Source organism: Thalassophryne amazonica, chromosome 16 (assembly GCF_902500255.1).
Source record: "Thalassophryne amazonica chromosome 16, fThaAma1.1, whole genome shotgun sequence".
In the NCBI taxonomy this organism is placed as follows: domain Eukaryota; kingdom Metazoa; phylum Chordata; class Actinopteri; order Batrachoidiformes; family Batrachoididae; genus Thalassophryne; species Thalassophryne amazonica.
In genome coordinates this window covers 33,162,628-33,184,317 of record NC_047118.1, presented here as the reverse complement: position 1 = coordinate 33,184,317, position 21,690 = coordinate 33,162,628, and the positions used below count along the sequence as shown (strand labels likewise).

The 21,690-nt window shown below is 41.5% G+C and overlaps 1 protein-coding gene across 1 annotated transcript; it reads right to left on the bottom strand.

The window, feature by feature from the left end:
- Window positions 1-1,260: 1,260 nt before the first annotated feature.
- Window positions 1,261-14,022, bottom strand: LOC117528105. The gene is made up of 4 exons (XM_034190658.1): window positions 13,845-14,022; window positions 13,659-13,755; window positions 3,645-3,977; window positions 1,261-2,121 (listed from the first exon to the last, which is right to left on the bottom strand). The coding sequence occupies exons 2-4, from the start codon at window positions 13,753-13,755 to the stop codon at window positions 1,766-1,768; spliced, it is 786 nt and encodes a 261-aa protein (XP_034046549.1). The 5' UTR covers window positions 13,845-14,022; the 3' UTR covers window positions 1,261-1,765.
- Window positions 14,023-21,690: the final 7,668 nt, after the last annotated feature.

Sequence of the window (21,690 nt, the reverse complement as noted above, 5' to 3'; positions counted from 1 at the left end):
CGGACGCTCGGCGTGTCTGGGGGTCTATGGGGCAGTGGGCTGGCCTCGGCTTGCCGACGCTCAGCTTCTGCATGATGATTGGATGATCTGTCTGAGGCTGAATCCCTTTTTGATTGACAGCGAAATGAGCGAATCAGCGATCTTTTGGTGTAACCATCCGTGGGAGTATTTTTAAATTTTCATTCTGTTCTGAGTGAACCTGAGACTTTCCTAATCCTCTTCGCGGGATTTTCTTTGTTAAAAACGACTAGCGACAAATCGAGCTTCTATTTCTGGTGTTTTTTTTTTTGTTTTTTTTTGTAGCTGCTTGTGTTTGGAGACTGACTTCTATCGCAGTTTCTGTCCCTACCGAGCAGCGGGTGCTGCTGAGCTCCTCCACCGTCACAAAGCGCTCACATGCGGACAAACTTCACACTAGCCTCGCGCCAGTCCCAGCTACCTAGCTAGCGAGCTGCACATAATGGCAGACAATTTGAATGTTGTGGACCGGATTTTGGCGAAGCCATTTGATAGTCTTCCTTACGAAGAAAAACTTAAGAGTTAAACAGCAGGGCAGATCAACTCCTCAGATTAATTTGGTGCAAAAGGTGGGGAAAAGTAGGTCTTTTCAGCTGTCCTGGTATGACAAAGTGAGCTGGCTGACTGGAAGTGCTGTAACAAATAAAACGTACTGTTTCTTGAAAAGGAACGGAGGGTAGAATTGACGTATAAATAAACCGACACATTTGACGTAGGCCGAAATTGAGCTTCCCCTCCTTGAAAGACCAGCATCCGCCACTGGTGCGTGTGTGATGGCAATTAGTACTATTGCTACTGCTACCTCTCTGTTAGTTGGTACGTTATTTGTACTTGTGTGTGTGTGTGTGCTTGCGAACATGCGCGCGCGTTTGTTTGTGTGTGTGTGTGTGTGTGTGAGTGAGAGAGAGAGAGAGAGCGCTGGTCCGGTCATGGTTAATGTGATGATTATTGTGAGGGATTAGGGCTGCGTGAATAGTAAAAATAACCAAAAATAAGCTATTAATGGTGGTGCCCACCTGGTGGATTTCATAAGCCCCCCTTAAGACTGAGATCTGGCGACTGGACTGCGTGAGGCGTGTTCACCCTGGACAGAACGCCAGTTTATCGCAGGACCACATATAGACAAACAAACACTTTCACACCCGCACGCACACCTACAGACAATTTAAAGTTTCCAATCCACCTAACCTGCATGTCTTTGGATGTGGGAGGAAGCCGAAGCACCTGGAGGGAACCCACGCAAACACGGGGAGAACATGCAAACTCCACACAGAAAGGCCCCAGGTGAGAATCAGTCTTGCTGTGAGGCAACAGTGCTAATCACTAAGCCACTGTGCTGCTCCCAGTACAAGCTTACACATGAAATGGGATGTTTGAAAAGAGCCATGGTATGGCATGAACTCATTTTTGTCATCCCTCATGGAGAAAATTATTAGGAATGTAACATACAGGTAGGCAGGTAGATAACATACAGACATTTTGACCTACAGTTATTGGACTGCACTGCCTTGCTAACCCTGCCCCACCCTTTGCTTTATCCCCATATAAGCTCTGCATAAACACTCATTATTTTGCATGACTTGAACTATCACCCAATCCCTCAAACAGATTATGTAAACTATTTAACCAACACATTCCTCTACTCCAGTCATTGGTCTTTTGCAACATGTAGGCCTGTAAACTCTGCAGGAAGCACTGCCCGCCTGTCCTACTGGTAAAGATTTTCATTCAGTGACACTGGATGCACTTACGTCATGAACATTATCAAAAGTATTGTGACCAACGCATACATCCAGGGTATACTAACCCTGCTTCCTGATGATCTGGACTCACCCCGAAGCACCAGGAGATTGGACTGATATTTCCCCAGGGCAGGTATCCACAGAGAGCAGGTATATGAGTGGGCTGTGTTTTGGGGCTCACGCTTCAAGATGCTTTTGACGTTGTAGAGTCCATGTTCATTAAGTTCTTGTTGTGTGCTGGCGGATTCAGTCAGGTTAACACCTGCATGGAACCAGTGGACTGTACCATTGGGGTAAAATCCATTGAACCAACACTCGGCATGAGACTTATTCTGAGAAGATCCATTACTTTGGAAACACTCTGGAATGAAAAAGACACTGGTGACATTGGATAAAACAAAAGGCACAAAGGCTGAACAATTTATATTGATACTAATAGCATTTTTTTAAAATACTTGCAGTCCTCCAAAAAAGCCAGCAGGTTCATCAACATCACTGTGCAAAGTATACTTCCCTGTTCAAATTTGGATTATTCTTTTTATCTGTCTCTGCAACAAATCTCAGGTTTCATGAAGTACATGAATAATTAACAAACTGATGAAAATGTTGAAAAGTGGTTGAACTTGCAAGACGATAGTACAGACAAGATCCAGGAATGTACAATATGTCCTGATCCAGATCAATACCAATCCCCAAATGTATGGAGTCATTATGTCTGATCAGACTGATTGCTGCACCATGTTTTGAAGAGTTTGAGTAAAAATTGAAAGAGTTTTAGACCCCAAAATCCTGTACGTCTGGCCTTCACTGAGTGAATTACAAGTGGGGTGCTGTTTCACCAAACTCTCAATAACATGGAAATCAAAGGGTGACATTATAAAAATATTAATTTATAAATGATCCTCAGTTAACATCTTGCTCAAAATCTAATTATGGCTACTTTGACCCAAGACTTACTGCTACACAAAATTTAATTGAAAACCGTTTTCTTTTTCAGATAACCTGTCAGTTCTATCTGGAAAATTAAAGGAAAAAGTACCATTAAAGGCTCTTTCTTGATCCATGGAACAAAATCTAAGAAAGATAGCAGAGGTGTATTGGAAGCGTCCAACTTGTTTTCTGTTTAGAGGGTCCATAGTCTGATTTATTTGTGTTATTTGTTATGGGTGTGTTTTGGATAGAACATGAAATAAAGCAGAGTGTCATATCCTTTAACAAGCAGGTGCACCAGCAACTGGTAAATTGCTATTTATATGAGAAATTCAGAATTGCAAGGTTTTCTGGCGATTAAAGGGTTCCACATGTAAATTGTTAAAGCACACTAGAGCACAGCAGCTGCCAAATCTACCTGAGGTGAAGCAGTGATGCATTAAAGTAAAGTTTTGTATTTAATTTTTTTTTTTTAATGAGTAATTAGTGGCCAGCACTGTCTTGGCTTTCACAGCCTGCAAACCCAGGGAGGAAGAAAACCAACTTGAAAATATGGTACAATCCAGAATTATCTTAATTTTGTACTTTTCCATTAGTTTATATTTGTATTTCATTTTTAATTTTTGTCTTCCATACAGTTTCATTTTTGTTTGATGAGCGATGTGATGAGTGTAAGCACATCGTGAACCCGCGGAGCTGAATAGTGCACAGTATAAAAAGCAGAAAATAGCCTGATAATAGACAAACAAGCAATTCCATATTATTTGGATCCACTCCAAAACTGAAGGTATTCTTTCTTACTTAATTGTTCCATCCATCTGCCAAGTTGAAAGAAAATAGATTTTGCAATAATCTCTTTCTTGGCCCCAGCTCCAAATCCATTCATTTAATTTTCAGGTCTTCTGCTTATAGACATGCAGGATTCTTGATTTGGGTGAAAATGGATTTACTCACCTTGTAGTTTGACAATAGTTGTGCTATCCTTGATAGCGAGAGTGGAATGCAGTTTACAGATGTATTCTCCCTGTTTGGCCGGCAGCATGTTGATGAGGGTCATACTGAGTGAGCTCTGCAGAGGTTGTGATTTATTTTCACATACGACCCCAGGGTCAGGTTTCCCCCCCCTGAACTGGCATACAGGTTTTTCTGGACTTATCCAGATAAACTTCTTAATCTCGAATTGCTGTGATGAACTGGCATCACATGTCAGGGTCACATTGTCTCCACAGCGTGCCACCACCTCTGGACTGGTCCGCAGCATCATAGTTTGATGACTGAGTGAATTATCTGAGAGAGGGGTCACACGGGGAAAAGAACATTGCAGTCAGAAAATAATTATTTATTTATTTATTTTACATTCTTAGGGTACCAGTAAACACAAAATGATCCCAGTTTTGAGCACAACTGGTTTAAATATTCAAACCTATACAGGGCTGTGTAATTGTTTTAGGCACATGTAAATAGCAAATTTCATGACTATGTGACCTTAACATTCAATCCCTTGACCCCAAATACAGTGAGGAAAATAAGTATTTGAACACCCTGCGATTTTGCAAGTTCTCCCACTTAGAAATCATGGAGGGGTCTGAAATTTTCATCTTAGGTGCATGTCCACTGTGAGAGACATAATCTAAAAACAAAAAAAAATCTGGAAATCACAATGTATGATTTTTTAATAATTTATTTGTATGTTACTGCTGCAAATAAGTATTTGAACACCTACCAACCAGCAAGAATTCTGGCTCACACAGACCTGTTAATTTTTCTTTAAGAAGCCCTCTTATTCTGCACTCTTTACCTATATTAATTGCACCTGTTTGAACTTGTTACCTGTATAAAAGACACCTGTTCACACACTCAATCAATCACACTCCAACCTGTCCACCATAGCCAAGACCAAAGAGCTGTCTAAGCACACCAGGGACAAAAATGTAGAGCTGCACAAGGCTGGGATGGACTACAGGACAACAGGCAAGCAGCTTGGTAGAAGACAACAACTGTTATGATTATTTATTAGAACGTGGAAGAAACACAAGATGACTGTCAATCTCCCTCGGTCTGGGATTCCATGCAAGATCTCACTTTGTGGGGTAAGGATGATTCTGAGAAAGCTCAGAACTACACAGGAGGACCTGGTCAATGACCTGGAGAGAGCTGGGACCACAGTCACAAAGATTACATTAGTAACACATGATGCTGTCATGGTTTAAAATCCTGCAGGGCAGCAAGGTCCCCCTGCCCAAGCCAGCACATGTCCAGGCCCATTTGAAGTTCACCAGTGACCATCTGGATGATCTAGAGGAATCAACTCCACTTACCATGTTTAGAGGATGAGAACAACCCCAAGAAAACCATCCCAACCGTGAAGCATGGGGGGTGGTAACATCATTCTCTGGGGGTGCTCTTCTGCAAAGGAGACAGGACGACTGCACTGTATTGAAGGGAGGATGGATGGGGTCATGTATTGCGAGATTTTGGCAAACAACCTCCTTCCCTCGGTAAGAGCATTGAAGATGGGTCATGGCTGGGTCTTCCAGCATGACAGTGACCCCAAACACACAGCCAAGGCAACTAAGGAGGGGCTCCGTAAGAAGCATTTCAAGGTCCTGGAGTGGCCTGGCCAGTCTCCAGACCTGAACTCAATAGAAAATCTTTGGAGGGAGCTGAAACTCCAAACCTGAAAGATGTAGAGAAGATTTGTATGGAGGAGTGGACCAAAATCCCTGCTACAGTGTGTGAAAAACTACAGGAAACGTTTGACCTCTGTAATTGCAAACAAAGGCTAGTGTACCAAATATTAACATTGACTTTCACAGGTGTTCAAATACTTATTTTCAGCAGTAACATACAAATAAATTATTAAAAAATCATACATTGTGATTTCCAGATTTTTTTTGTTTTTAGATTATGTCTCTCACAGTGGACATGCACCTAAGATGAAAATTTCAGACCCCTCCATGATTTCTAAGTGGGAGAACTTGCAAAATTGCAGGGTGTTCAAATACTTATTTTCCTCACTGTATACAGCCACAGGTGGCAGGTCAAAGTGTCGATTTAGAGCACGTACAGACAGACCACCACTTTCACATCCTTTATAATAATTGCAATAATAATTATAAAAGTCCTGCTTAAAGCACATACACAGACTTATTAAAGAATAGTTTAAAAATATGGAAGAATTTTCAGGATGGAAAATTTGATAAATATTTGTGGGCCAAAACATAAATAAGGTGCTGAAATTAATAAGTGCTGAAATGAATTACTATTAGAAATTAAATAGTTAATGTAGTGTAATTCTATTGTATGGAACAGTAAGTATTCTGTTTGCATAATAAACAACGGATTCAGAATCAGAATCAAATTTATGCCAAGTAAGTACATATAAGGAATTTAATCTGGTGTTATTGTTGCATAAACAACAAGAAAAGAAAAAAAAACACTTCTGCAAGAAGTAAAAGAGTCAGGCAAAACTGTGTTCACTGTTAAGTAAATATAATGTAATGGATTGGGACTGTGCAAAAACAGGTGATTAGAGTAAAGATATACAGTACCTTTCAGTGCAGGGATGATCAATCTGTACTTTGTGGTAGTGGGTGGGGGAAGGCAGGGTAAGTGGGGGTCTCTGGTATTATTTATTAGTCTAGCTGCGGATGGAAAAAAGGTGTTTTTGTGTCTTGAGGTTTTGGTCCTAATGGACCTCAGCCTCCTGCCAAAGGGGAGGGTGACAAAAAGTTTGTGACCTGGATGGGCGGGATCAACCACAATCTTCCTTGCTTGCCTCAGGCCCCTGAAGATATACAGGTCCTGTAGGGATGGTAGACTGCAGTTGATCACCTTGATCAGTTGATCATACCTCTTGCTTGCCTCTACTGGTGGTTGGCTCTCACTGCGGTATTGTATCACTTCCTGTTCCGGAGCACAGCAGTGTTTTGCTGTATCTGTTAGCTGTTTAATCTGCGCAGTTAGATTGATCTAGTTACCTAGATAACGATTTGTTTCACAGTGTTATCTTCACGTGCCTTAACTAAAGCACTCCCTCTGCTGAATCACCTCTAAATTATTTACACGTTATTCACTTTGCATGTTTTTAGGAATCCGCTAGCTTAGCGCAGCTACTAGCTCTTAGCCAGTTTAGCATGGCGGCTTCTCCTGTCTCTCCCGCACTTTTCTGCTCTGGGTGTGAAATGTTTAGTTATTCCTCGGCCTCCTTTAGCAGTAATGGTACTTGTAATAAGTGTAGCTTATTCGTAGCTTTGGAGGCCAGGCTGGGCGAATTGGAGACTCGGCTCCGCACCATGGAAAATTCTACAGCTAGCCAGGCCCCTGTAGTCGGTGCGGACCAAGGTAGCTTAGCCGCCGTTAGTTTCCCTCTGGCAGATCTCGAGCAGCCGGGAAAGCAGGCCGACTGGGTGACTGTGAGGAGGAAGCGTAGTCCTAAACAGAAGCCCCGTGTACACCGCCAACCCGTTCACATTTCTAACCGTTTTTCCCCACTCGGTGACACACCCGCCGAGGAACAAACTCTGGTTATTGGCGACTCTGTTTTGAGAAATGTGAAGTTAGCGACACCAGCAACCATAGTCAATTGTCTTCCGGGGGCCAGAGCAGGCGACATTGAAGGAAATTTGAAACTGCTGGCTAAGGCTAAGCGTAAATTTGGTAAGATTGCAATTCACGTCGGCAGTAATGACACCCGGTTACGCCAATCGGAGGTCACTAAAATTAATATTGAATCGTGTGTAACTTTGCAAAAACAATGTCGGACTCTGTAGTTTCCTCTGGGCCCCTCCCCAATCGGACCGGGAGTGACATGTTTAGCCGCATGTTCTCCTTGAATTGCTGGCTGTCTGAGTGGTGTCCAAAAAATGAGGTGGGCTTCATAGATAATTGGCAAAGCTTCTGGGGAAAATCTGGTCTTGTTAGGAGAGACGGCATCCATCCCACTTTGGATGGAGCAGCTCTCATTTCTAGAAATCTGGCCAATTTTCTTAAATCCTCCAAACCGTGACTATCCAGGGTTGGGACCAGGAAGCAGAGTTGTAGTCTTACACACCTCTCTGCAGCTTCTCTCCCCCTGCCATCCCCTCATTACCCCATCCCGTAGAGACGGTGCCTGCTCCCAGGCTACCAATAACCAGCAAAAATCTATTTAAGCATAAAAATTCAAAAAGAAAAAATAATATAGCACCTTCAACTGCACCACAGACTAAAACAGTTAAATGTGGTCTATTAAACATTAGGTCTCTCTCTTCTAAGTCCCTGTTAGTAAATGATATAATAATTGATCAACATATTGATTTATTCTGCCTTACAGAAACCTGGTTACAGCAGGATGATTATGTTAGTTTAAATGAGTCAACACCCCCGAGTCACACTAACTGCCAGAACGCTCGTAGCACGGGCCGAGGCGGAGGATTAGCAGTAATCTTCCATTACAGTTTATTAATTAATCAAAAACCCAGACAGAGCTTTAATTCATTTGAAAGCTTGACTCTTAGTCTTGTCCATCCAAATTGGAAGTCCCAAAAACCAGTTTTATTTGTTGTTATCTATCGTCCTCCTGGTCGTTACTGTGAGTTTCTCTGTGAATTTTCAGAACTTTTGTCTGACTTAGTGCTTAGCTCAGATAAGATAATTATAGTGGGCGATTTTAACATCCACACAGATGCTGAGAATGACAGCCTCAACACTGCATTTAATCTATTATTAGACTCAATTGGCTTTGCTCAAAATGTAAATGAGTCCACCCACCACTTTAAGCATATCTTAGATCTTGTTCTGACTTATGGTATGGAAATTGAAGACTTAACAGTATTCCCTGAAAACTCCCTTCTATCTGATCATTTCTTAATAACATTTACATTTACTCTGATGGACTACCCAGCAGTGGGGAATAAGTTTCATTACACTAGAAGTCTTTCAGAAAGCGCTGTAACTAGGTTTAAGGATATGTTTCCTTCTTTATGTTCCCTAATGCCATATACCAACACAGCGCAGAGTAGCTACCTAAACTCTGTAAGTGAGATAGAGTATCTCGTCAATAGTTTTACATCCTCATTGAAGACAACTTTGGATGCTGTAGCTCCTCTGAAAAAGAGAGCTTTAAATCAGAAGTGCCTGACTCCGTGGTATAACTCACAAACTCGCAGCTTAAAGCAGATAACCCGTAAGTTGGAGAGGAAATGGCGTCTCACTAATTTAGAAGATCTTCACTTAGCCTGGAAAAAGAGTCTGTTGCTCTATAAAAAAGCCCTCCGTAAAGCTAGGACATCTTACCACTCATCACTAATTGAAGAAAATAAGAACAACCCCAGGTTTCTTTTCAGCACTGTAGCCAGGCTGACAGAGTCAGAGCTCTATTGAGCCGAGTATTCCTTTAACTTTAACTAGTAATGACTTCATGACTTTCTTTGCTAATAAAATTTTAACTATTAGAGAAAAAATTACTCATAACCATCCCAAAGACGTATCGTTATCTTTGGCTGCTTTCAGTGATGCCGGTATTTGGTTAGACTCTTTCTCTGAGATTGTTCTGTCTGAGTTATTTTCATTAGTTACTTCATCCAAACCATCAACATGTCTATTGGACCCCATTCCTACCAGGCTGCTCAAGGAAGCCCTACCATTATTTAATGCTTCGATCTTAAATATGATCAATCTATCTTTATTAGTTGGCTATGTACCACAGGCTTTTAAGGTGGTAGTAATTAAACCATTACTTAAAAAGCCATCACTTGACCCAGCTATCTTAGCTAATTATAGGCCAATCTCCAACCTTCCTTTTCTCTCAAAAATTCTTGAAAGGGTAGTTGTTAAACAGCTAACTGATCATCTGCAGAGGAATGGTCTATTTGAAGAGTTTCAGTCAGGTTTTAGAATTCATCATAGTACAGAAACAGCATTAGTGAAGGTTACAAATGATCTTCTTATGGCCTCAGACAGTGGACTCATCTCTGTGCTTGTTCTGTTAGACCTCAGTGCTGCTTTTGATACTGTTGACCATAAAATTTTATTACAGAGATTAGAGCATGCCATAGGTATTAAAGGCACTGCGCTGCGGTGGTTTGAATCATATTTATCTAATAGATTAGCCAGAGGACACACACCAATTAGCTAAACTGCAGGATTGTCTTACAGACATAAAGACATGGATGACCTCTAATTTCCTGCTTTTAAACTCAGATAAAACTGAAGTTATTGTACTTGGCCCCACAAATCTTAGAAACATGGTGTCTAACCAGATCCTTACTCTGGATGGCATTACCCTGACCTCTAGTAATACTGTGAGAAATCTTGGAGTCATTTTTGATTAGGATATGTCATTCAAAGCGCATATTAAACAAATATGTAAGACTGCTTTTTTTGCATTTACGCAATATCTCTAAAATTAGAAAGGTCTTGTCTCAGAGTGATGCTGAAAAACTAATTCATGCATTTATTTCCTCTAGGCTGGACTATTGTAATTCATTATTATCAGGTTGTCCTAAAAGTTCCCTAAAAAGCCTTCAGTTAATTCAAAATGCTGCAGCTAGAGTACTGACGGGGACTAGAAGGAGAGAGCATATCTCACCCATATTGGCCTCTCTTCATTGGCTTCCTGTTAATTCTAGAATAGAATTTAAAATTCTTCTTCTTACTTATAAGGTTTTGAATCATCAGGTCCCTTCTTATCTTAGGGACCTCAGAGTACCATATCACCCCAATAGAGCGCTTCGCTCTCAGACTGCAGGCTTACTTGTAGTTCCTAGGGTTTGTAAGAGTAGAATGGGAGGCAGAGCCTTCAGCTTTCAGGCTCCTCTCCTGTGGAACCAGCTCCCAATTTGGATTAGGGAGATAGACACCCTCTCTACTTTTAAGATTAAGCTTAAAACTGTCCTTTTTACTAAAGCTTATAGTTAGGGCTGGATCAGGTGACCCTGAACCATCCCTTAGTTATGCTGCTATAGACTTAGACTGCTGGGGGGTTCCCATAATGCATTGAGTGTTTCTTTCTCTTTTTGCTCTGTGTGCACCACTCTGCATTTAATCATTAGTGATTGATCTCTGCTCCCCTCCACAGCATGTCTTTTTCCCGGTTCTCTCCCTCAGCTCCAACCAGTCCCAGCAGAAGACTGCGCCTCCCTGAGCCTGGTTCTGCTGGAGGTTTTTTCCTGTTAAAAGGGAGTTTTTCCTTCCCACTGTTGCCAAGTGCTTGCTCACAGGGGGTCGTTTTGACCGTTGGGGTTTTTCTGTAATTATTGTATGGCTTTGCCTTGCAATATAAAGCGCCTTGGGGCAACTGTTTGTTGTGATTTGGCGCTATATAAATAAAATTGATTTGATTTGATTTGATTCTCTGCTGCATGGAGGATACACTGCAGTCTGCTCCAGTCCTTAACTGTTGGTCGGGCCAAGGAGCATGCGCTGGTCATAGCATTCATCACATTACTAAATCATCCTTTGTCCTCACTGGCATCCAACTGCTGGCCCATGTCCACCTGCGTATTGTACCTGACATGTTCCCTGACATTCCATAAGAATGTACTCAAGGATTCTCTGGAGAGACCTAGTACCAAAAACATCCAGTTGTTGCCTTAGGTCACTGGTTACAATCTCAGTCTCACGTAAGACTGGAAGCACCAGGACCCTGAAGACTTGGACCTTCATTCTCCTGCAAAGATATAGGCATCATAAAACACCTCAATCTGTTAACCTCCTGATTTCATAAGCTCTTCCAAGATGTCTCTTGACCTCAAAGGCTAGACACGTCTTAGACACATGAATGTGACTGCTGAGATAAGAGAAGCTCTCAGTAAGTTCAAGACTTTCATTGCATACAGACACACCTCCCATGGCTGAGTCCAGCAAGTCACTGAAAACCTGTATCTTACTTTTGATCCAAGACAGCAGCAAAGCCCAGACACTCCAACTCTTCACCCAGCTTCTGAACTGCTGCAATCAGGACATCCATTGATTACACAAAACTTGTAGCATTGTCTGCAAAGGCACTCAAGTTGTTGGAGTCTGCAGCCTTACCCAGAACCTAGTCTATGCAACTACTAAACACAGTGAGAACCAGAATGCATCCTTAACAGACACCATAATTCACTGTGAAGAAGCCAGATACTATGCCTCCACTCCCCACAACACTCACAGTGTCTGTGTGGAGGTCAGCTATGATGCCCACCAGCCCACTGGGGATATGACAGATCTGAATCAAACAGTTTGTGGAAAAACAACACAGGTCATAAAGAAGCTATTCATGCATGCATTCAACATGTACTCACAGGGCTAGAATGGAGATGGTGGTTGACTTCTTGGGCATGAAACCAGACTGCTCTGTTTTTTTTGTTTTTTTTAGCAGAAAGCACCTAGGATTGGATCCTATGCTTAAGGGTACCAGGAGAAGAGCATCTCCAACCACCTGAAGAAGTTTTGCCTTCATATCTCAAATCCTTTCAACTTTGTTTGTGCTCAGCTGTTTCACATTGTTGTAGTTACAATCTTCTTGAGACTCAGCGGTTTGCAGCTGACTGGTGGATCAGGAATCAGAAGCATGACCCTGGATATGTCCTGAAACCTGTCAGGAGGATCAATCTCATACACTTGACCAAAGTATTTATTCCTATGGCTGTCACTTCCCATAACTGATGGGGTGGGGCGGAGATTAGAGGAACATAGTGCTTCAGTTCCTCTGTAAGCATGCTGAGGGCCACTAGATCACAGATGCTGAGTGTAAAGGATGCAGCCCCTCTGCGAATCACAGTCACTTTCTCAGTTCCTCATACAGCCCTGGATTTCTACTAAGACTCCTCTGGATGATATTCAGAGTGCCTTCTGAGATAAAACAACTCCTGTGAACACGAGTAACTCTGGTGCAATCCCTGGCATTTTTCTAGGACTTGTTTGCAAAAGAGCTCCCGCATTTGGGTCATTTGTGATGTCCATGTTTGCAAGTCCTCCACCAGGATTGTGTAAATACTCCCACATAACAGAGTGACCTTAATGCCAAACCAGATTAAATGTGGGGCACCGAGCAGATGGCAGTCGGCAGAACTTCATTTGATCCTTTGGGGAAGCTACAAGTCTGTGGTCAGAGTTCACAAACTGGTTCATGCACACATGTGCGCAGGCACCCATGCACATTTGTTATGTTATTATGGCAAATTTAGCTACATTGGCACAGGCACTTGTTGTGCAGTGGCGTACGCACTTGGTACACACAGTTTGTGCATGGTGGTGCATGCAGTTAGTGCACTTGATGTTGACCTCGGGTTAAATGTGGAGCACCAAGCAAATGGCAGTCTGCAGAACTTCGTTTCTATGGAAACTACAAATATGTGATCAGAGTTCATAAAATGGTACAAACAAACAGTCACACTCTGCACTCCGTCATCAGCAACCAGAGGAGCCTCTTCAGCCACAGACTGCTCCTTCCCAAGTGCAGAACCACCAGACTGAAAAACTCCTGTGTCCCTCAGGCCATCAGACTGTACAACTCCTCACTCAGGTGGAGGAGGAGTAACAGGAAGACAGAAGACGGGAAGGAGAGGAACAGTAGTAGCCAGTAAACCACTATTGATTTGTGTATTTATAATTGCAAACTGTTTTTTTTTTAACTTTCACTTTTGATACTCTGTGTGCTTCTTACCCTGTGTGCTGCTATACAGTGCTGCTGGAACCTCAATTTCTCTGAGGGAGTCTTCCCAAAGGATCAATAAAGTTCTATCTAATCTAATCTAATCTAATCTCAAACACACACACTTGCTGATTAAAACTGTACACAAAAGCTGTCCGTTTTCATCCCTTATTCTTATTTTCTTTGGAGAGAGAGAACAAAATAAAACTGGAATCTCTTCAGCCCAATGGCTCAGCACAACCTCATAAACTATATATCTATGCCATTTATCATCTGAATATGAGCAAAGAGAATTTAAAAATAAAAAATCAATTCTTTTCATGTAATCTCACATACAAAGAAATCCTCACCCCTGCTGCTGCACACTGCTGAAGTGAAGCACACGACGTAAACACAGCAAAGAACAAACCGTGTCCTCATCACCGAATAGAACCCATCTCCTTCCATCTGCATTTACATCAATATTTGTCACATTAAACAGACAAAAATCAAACACACAAGAAAACCAAATCTGCGGTAGATTTGTTTTTACTCACCAGGATGTTGTTATTATCACAAAACCGGAAACCTGCTTTTTATTCCCAGTTTCTGTGGAGTTTTCTCTGAAAGAACAATAGCAGTTAAAAATTAGATCTGCTTCATTTGACTCTTGAGTCTCAACAGGATGCATTAAGAGAAAATATTGATTCTTCCTCAGTGTGTGTATGGAAAAAGAAGCCACACTTTTGGTCATGCAGTGTCTAGTTTACTCTTAAACATGTGCAGGCATGTGTGTGTGCTCAGGTATCACTGCTGGCAACGCAGGAAGTTTCAGTTTCTTGCTGTTAACTTGCTTTTAAAAGAAATCTTATTCAGTCGTCACAGATACATTTTGCAGATAAGCTTTTCACACAACTACGGTGCATTAAAAAAATACCCACCAAAAACATCAGCATCCGTTAAAGAGATGCTGTAATTGCATCATAGATCATCTTGCACATAGTGAAATGCTTGCAAAGACAAATAACGCAAATAACCTACAGCCGATGGAAAACTGAATGTGTCGCTTGCAGTTTCAAACAATACAGTAAAAACACAGATGCACTGCAAACCTCCACAACAAAATAGAAGCATAAACAACACAAAAACAGGTTTCTGGCCTGAGGATGTTTACTGACTTCTTCTGTTCAAAGCAGGGCAATTAAAATACTGAACTCACAAAATATAGCTAGCTTAAAGGTATAACTCTTCTGGGTTTTTTTTTTAAGATTTAAGTCATAAAATGAATTTTCTTTATTCCTTCACCTTTAAATAAGGGATTCACAATATGATATAGGAAATATGATCAAAATTCATACTGTCTGGAAAAAATATTTTGGAATTTCAACCCCTGAAGGGGAGAAATTCAACTGATCAGATGCTATGACCTACATTTAATAGCGATTTCATAGATCATATGGGGACTTCCTCCAACTTGCGCGAGGGATACTGGGAAGCACACGGTGACTGCCAATCAGAGTAAAGAAAGACAGTGTGACATCAGGTGGCTGCTCAGTTAAACAAAATAAACCAAGATGGTAGAAAATGCTCAGAAACAGCTTATTTCTGTATAAATCTATGTTTCACATATATTTTGTAAAGGTTATTGAGAAATAAACACTTCTAAATCTAAAAATGATATTTTTATACTTCATCCAGAAGTACATATGTGGAGGTGGCTTCTGGATGAGATTAAATTTACCAAAGGTCAGACACTGTCAATGTTGTTGGGGTCAAAGGTCATAAATGAAATGATTCACTCTGATCTGCACCAAAACTGGTACACATACAAAGGTGAGGTTTGGAATTGCCCAGCAACGTCAAATTTGCTGGGCAAACCATGCCAATGATTATCCAATAATTGGATCAAGCCTTTGGGATCAAAGATAAAAATAAACATTTTTTTTCACTCCAATGTCCAACAAACATAAACACACATTTATACTGTTAGTGGGTTGTGGAATTACACGGGTGGTTAGTCATTTGGGGCATAGTAATTTATGTCAAAGGTGAAAATTTGACTGTTTTGCTCTGATGTGCACCAAACCTGCCAGATGTGGAGACGGGTTCTCGAATTGACCAGCAAAGTCAAATTTGTCCAAGGCCATATCTGCCTGTGTGTTTGTTGGCCTGTTTCTCCAAGGTCCTTTTGCTGATTTCTACCAAAATTGGTATTTCAACAAAGATTGACTCCAAAATTATCTTTAAATACTTAATTGGCACAAAGGTCAAGATCAAGGGATTTGGTTTTCAACACAATATGGAACAAATGCAGTGCACACTTGAAGATACTCACCGTACGCACTGCTACGGGCAATCTACGGGTGAAAAAATGGCAAATCTGTGCGTGAGACATGTGTGTCCTCAGTTCCCTACGCTTATTGAGTGTTGTCAGAAGGAAAGGTTATGTAACACAGTGGTAAACATACCACTGTCCCAACTTTTTTGAAATGTGTTGCAGGCATTCATTTCAAAATGAGCAAATATTTGCACAAAAACAGTAATAAAGTTTATCAGTTTGAACATTAAATATCTTGTCTTTGTGGTGTATTCAACTGAATATAGGTTGAAGAGGATTTGCAAATCATTGTATTCTGTTTTTATTTACATTTTACACAACGTCCCACCTTCATTGGAATTGGGGTTGTATATCAACCTAGTGATCTTTACAAATTATACACCAATATCTCATCTATCAGTGTCCGGTGACTGTACTATTAATTATTTATATACCCAGCTGGACATAATAAGACATAATGAGAGTGCACTGCTTCATTCATGTCATGACTGCACGTCTGTGACCATGGGTCATCTACAGAGGAACAGAGGGTTCATACTTGTACTGTCCATTCGATAAGATGGATTCAATAAAGTGCGGTGTTTTTTTATGGTGTGTGGTTTTAATTTTTTTCTCCACAGCAGAGGCATGATGTGGTGCAACACGTTCCAGCTGCTTACACTGTGTTCGTGCATGTGCACGTGCACAAGCATGCACGAAACCGTCACCGGTGTGTCGTGCACGCCTGTGCGACAGCAGGTGGAATATTTTGTGGTTCCCCATTTCGTGTTTGGTTCGTGGATTTTCTTCCGGTTTCTACATCTTTCGTGTTATGAGTGAAGGGGCCATAAATGTGCCAATGTTGCCAAAACCAGTGGTGGGCACAGTTCTGCTAATCCACTAATTGCTAATTAGTGAGGCTAATGTTTTCGTTAGCGGTTTAGCTTTTCAGCTAACTTTGAAAACCATCAGCGGACCAATCAGCTTACGCTAAATTTAGTTCCGCTAACATTATTTGGTGGTAAAGTGAGTAAATTTAACAGTCAAAACGTTTGTAAACCCTAAAATCATACATGTTAATTCTTGTTTATGAATGCAGAGAGCTAGCTAACACTTCTGGTTCACAGGTCAAAGCACACAGGTGTTGCTGTTATTGCAACATCGAAAGACGTTACATTGTGGACAAAAACAGTATGTAAGCAGCTCAAAAGTCAGTATTTTATTTATGTTATCTGGGTGACTGACCCAAAGTCAGCAAACAAAGCACATGGGTAGCTCCAGTGAGAAGAAGGATCTCAATAACCATAGCGACCTGAAGCTCTGCTATTGTGCTAATGTTTACCATGAAACAACTGGGGCAGTATGACATCACATAAATCCAATGATCCAATGAAAGGTCAACACAGCAGGTCACGTAGTTATAAATATAGACATTGTACGCACTGAATATTTGACCTGTGTGGACTCAGTGACATGCATTCATGTGTTCATAAACAAAAGGTTCAATAGTTTCTACAAAGGGGGAAGAAGAGCATTCAGCCCTCTGCTGTATTGATGTTGTGGGTCCCACATACACCCACAGCCATGCAACCTTTATTTGATCTCAGCCTTGATGAGAGCCTTTAAATGATCATTAGGGTTATTGCCGTCTCATCTCACCTGAGTGTTAGCGCTTCACAAGTGCCATGTCATCACTCTCACGGTGTCTTATGGACATTTATGCCAAGCTTATATATGAGCCAGCTGTCTGAAGTAGAAACATCTCATCACAAGTACGTCATGAGCACTTTGGGGCGAAGGGAAGAAAGATAAAATCTTACAATCAAAAATTAGACTGTCTAAAAAACAAGCAAACAAAACCCCCCAGCAAAAACAACACGTATGCATGCACACACATACGAGTACACACATATATATCTATATATTAATATCCAAGTGGCCTCTTTGTGCGTGTATGTGTGCCTGTATGTGTGCGTGTATGCGTGCGTGTGTATGGCTTTGCTCACAGAGAAACTGGGGAGAGCTGACATTTGTCATTTGGTATGCTTATGTATTTGATTCAAGGATGAACACTGAGAAAACAGAACGTTGATAGGACTAATATTTTTTGAGAAATTAGTGATATTTGCCAGATGTGGGAGTAAGTCACTGTCAAGTCATTCTCATTTCATCAATCTGCAAGTCCCAAGTCAAGCCTCAGTTCAGCTTGCAAATACTTGGTGGTCATTATGACTTGAGACTTGCTGATTCATGACTTGTGAGTGACTTGATGGTGACTTACTCCCACCTCTGATATTTGCTCACAACAGTGAACAATGGCTGTTGATAATTAAATTCTGGACTCACACGACATTCCAGTAGGGGGCAGTAAATCATTTATATATTAAAAGCCAAGTGGCCTCTGTGTGCTTGTGTATGGCTTCGATCACAGACAAACTGGGAAGAGCTGACATTTGCCGTTTGGTATACTTATGTATTTTGGGTCAAGGATGAACGCCGCCAAAACAGACCGTTGATAGGACTAATATTTTTGGGGAACCTACAGATATTAGCTAGCAACACTGAACAGTGGAAGTTGATAATTACATTCTGAACTCACACGCCATTCGAGCAGGGGGCAGGTAAGTCATCTATATATTAAAAGCAAAGTGGCGTCTGTGTAAAATTACCATCTTGCACTAATGTAATGGGGAGGTGGTGCAGTAACAGTTACAGAATTGGGCTTGTGACCACAAGGTCGTATGTTAAATTCTTCAATCAGACAAGAAAGTCATTAAGGTGCCGTTGAGCAAAGTCCTTCATCCTCATATTGCTTAAGGTGTGCAGTTGAGCACCTTGCATGATGCTTGTGTATGAATGGGTGAATATGAGGCTTCATGTAAAACATTTTGTGTATGTCTTTAAAATGGAAAAGTGTCATAGAAATGCACTGCATTAGCTGAAATTCTTTTTAAAATTCCACAATGTGGCATTTTTTTGTATCAGCTATCAGTGAAATCAACATTTGCCACCCTTTTAATGTTGCTTTTATATCATGTGCAGGTCTGTGCTAAAGGCTGTTTTGTTGTTATTCTCATGAGATCTTGTAAATTTTGTCACCTTCTGCACCATGGCTCCACAGAAACTAGCACAGTAGCAACTTTCGTCTGTTGCACCAAGATTCACAGCTTGTCATGGTTTGTGGCGATGTGACAGAAGGTTATAGGGGCAAGAGAAATAAGAGACAGAAAAACTAACGGTGAATAACCTAAAATGCAAAATGAAAGATAGACCCAAAAGCCAACAATTAATGTGAACGAGGACACTCTTGACCAGGGGTTTTTCAAAGTGTGGGAGAGTGAGACCCCTCAGAGAACAAATGAATAGCTCCCCCCCCCTCCCCCCACTGACACACATACACACGATTTCAACATTATGTGTTTCTTTTTATTCTTTTACACATCTTAAACACATTTTAAAAGTATTTCTGTATGTTTTAAGGATCTGTCTATGCATTTACACATTTTACAGCCTTTGTAAACATTTTAAACATGTTTTTAAAGAACTTTCTATTCTTTGACACATTTTACACCCTTTTCAAACATTTTAAACATGTTTTTTAAAGAACTTTCTATTCAATTTTTTTAATCTTTTGTCATATGTTAAACATTGTTTTTTTTAAATGTATTTGACATTGTCATGGTCCTGCCCTTGATGTGCTTTCTGTTATGACTTTTTCATTGATCTTTGCTTTCTTGTTCTGTACATCTGTATTTGCATTCCTGCCATGTTCATGTTTTCATTGGTTTTGTTTTCTGTTCATCGTTCATGTATTGTGTAGTTTTGTCTTAGTAGCTGTTTTGCCACATTGTTTTCATTAATTGTTACCTTAGTTTTCACTTCAGTCTTGGTTTTGTTCTGTTTATTTAATTTCTTGTATTATGCTTTAGTCTGGCCTTTTCTGTGAAGTTTACTTTTGTCTCTGCTTTTGTTTTCAGTTTATCACAGTCTTCTGTTTAGTCATTTTAGGCATTATCTGTTATTCTGTCGTCTGTGGGTTTGTTTGCCATTTTGTTCTTAGTTTTTATACTCTAGCCATGGTCAGTTCCGTTCTAGTTTTGTCTTAGTCTTTTATATTCTGGCTGGTCTGTCCACTTTAACATGTACTAGTTTTTGGGGTCATTTCTTTCCGTTTGCATGTCATGATGTTTAGTTGTTTTTTCTGTTTTCTTTCATCTCTGTCTCATTGCACTTGTCTCTGCATTTTGTTATTTCTGTTTTTTCTTCATCAGAATTACCTTTTGGTTTTTGCTGTTCAGTATTTTTGCACTAAGTCACGCCCACCTGAACTTTTCTGTTTCTTCTGTTTGCCACGCCCTCTTCCTGGTTCTTCCAACACACCTTTTCTCACTTTCCTCATTTCCACTTTGGTTATTTAAACTCTCTGCCTTCACTCAAGCCCCGCTAGTTCGTTGATTTTCACAGTCCCCGTACCAGCCTTTTCATAGCTCTGCCTTGTTTTGCCGTGTACTGACCCAGCTCTGTTTTGTGACCTCGTCTTGCTGCTGCCCACGTACTTTGTCTGCTTGTGTTAAAGACCTGAGCCTGCCTTTTTTGACGACGCCCTGGCCTGCCGACTATCTGTACCTCTGCATCCATGACTGCCTAACTGTGTACCGAATCCAAGCTCATTTTTTGACCGATAAAGCCTTTCAATTTCAATTCCATTGTGAGTTTTTGCATTTGGGTCCCACAACCTTTGGTGCCACATCACCCCGAGTTCCTGACAGACGAACTGGCCATAAACGGACTCAGCAAGCTCACTCCCAGTCATGTCTGACAACTCTCTCTCTCTGCCAAGGACCCGGACATGGCCCTCATCAAGGACATTTTTTCTGAGGTAAATTTTTTTCTTTAACTGTTTTCACTCCTGTTACACCCCGAAGAAAAAATTTGACTTTTTGGACAAAGCTTGGAACCTGGTGGAGGAGAACTCCTGGCTGTACGATCTTTTTCCAGAATTAGAAGATCTGGACAACTTGTTTGCGGCAGGAAGCCTCCCAGCCTGGATTTACCAGCCAGAAACGCACTTGCCGCCCACACACCAGCTCCTTGACAGCGAGTCTGAGTGGACCGACCTGGATGATGACTACACATCAGAGACAGAAGGGTCATATCTACAGGACACAGCCACCATAGTAGACGGGCCCCCACCCGGTCTGCCAATTCAAACTGGCCAGAACATGAAGCCTGCAAGTTCCACTCCTGCCTTGGACTCTGTTGCTGCTCTCCCAGATTTAGAGGTGATAAAGAGGATTTTTTCTGATCTCTCTTTTTTTTGTCTGCTTTCGAGACTGTTATGCTCCAGAAGAGAAGTGTGATTATTTAGACCAAGCCTGGAACCTGGTGAATCTATATCCTTGGCTATTTGACTATTTTCCGGAGCTTCTACGCCTTGACGATGTTTTTTGTGAACAAAAGCGGCCCAATTGGATGAAACACCCAGAGGCCTACCTACCGTCAGAAGACGACGAATCTGACTGGATTGATGGTGATAAGGAAGAGGAGTCTGAGTCAGAGCACTTAGCACTACAGGACACGGCCACTGTGTTCTTTAAGATTCAGGACTTATTTTATGAATATCTGGACAGCACAGGTCGGCAGGAACGACAACGGATTTTTTCGGCATTAGACCGCATCCTACAGGATAAGCCAGGAATCATGTCATCTTATCCAGAACTCGCCAACATCAAGTCTCTGTTTATGCAAGGTCGGATCCCCACCTACATTGACGACCCAGTGACGTTTCTGTTTGAAGCCGACATTCTAGAGTCCTGCTCGGATACACCCCAATCTATCACGCTGTCCAACGCTGCAGTCACGCTGCCTCCGTCTGACGCACCGGTTTGCTACCAGCAATCAGCATCGACACCAGTCATGATGCTTCCTTCACCGTCTCTGTGTGACCAAGAGACTGCCACACCCTCATCCGTCCCGCCTCCTCAGCTACCCACACCTGCGCCTCGGCGCTTAGCGCTGAAGCCGGCTGAGAAGTGCCAGCCAAGAGGTTCGGTCCCGCAGCCGAGTGTGGCATCACCACAAGTCAC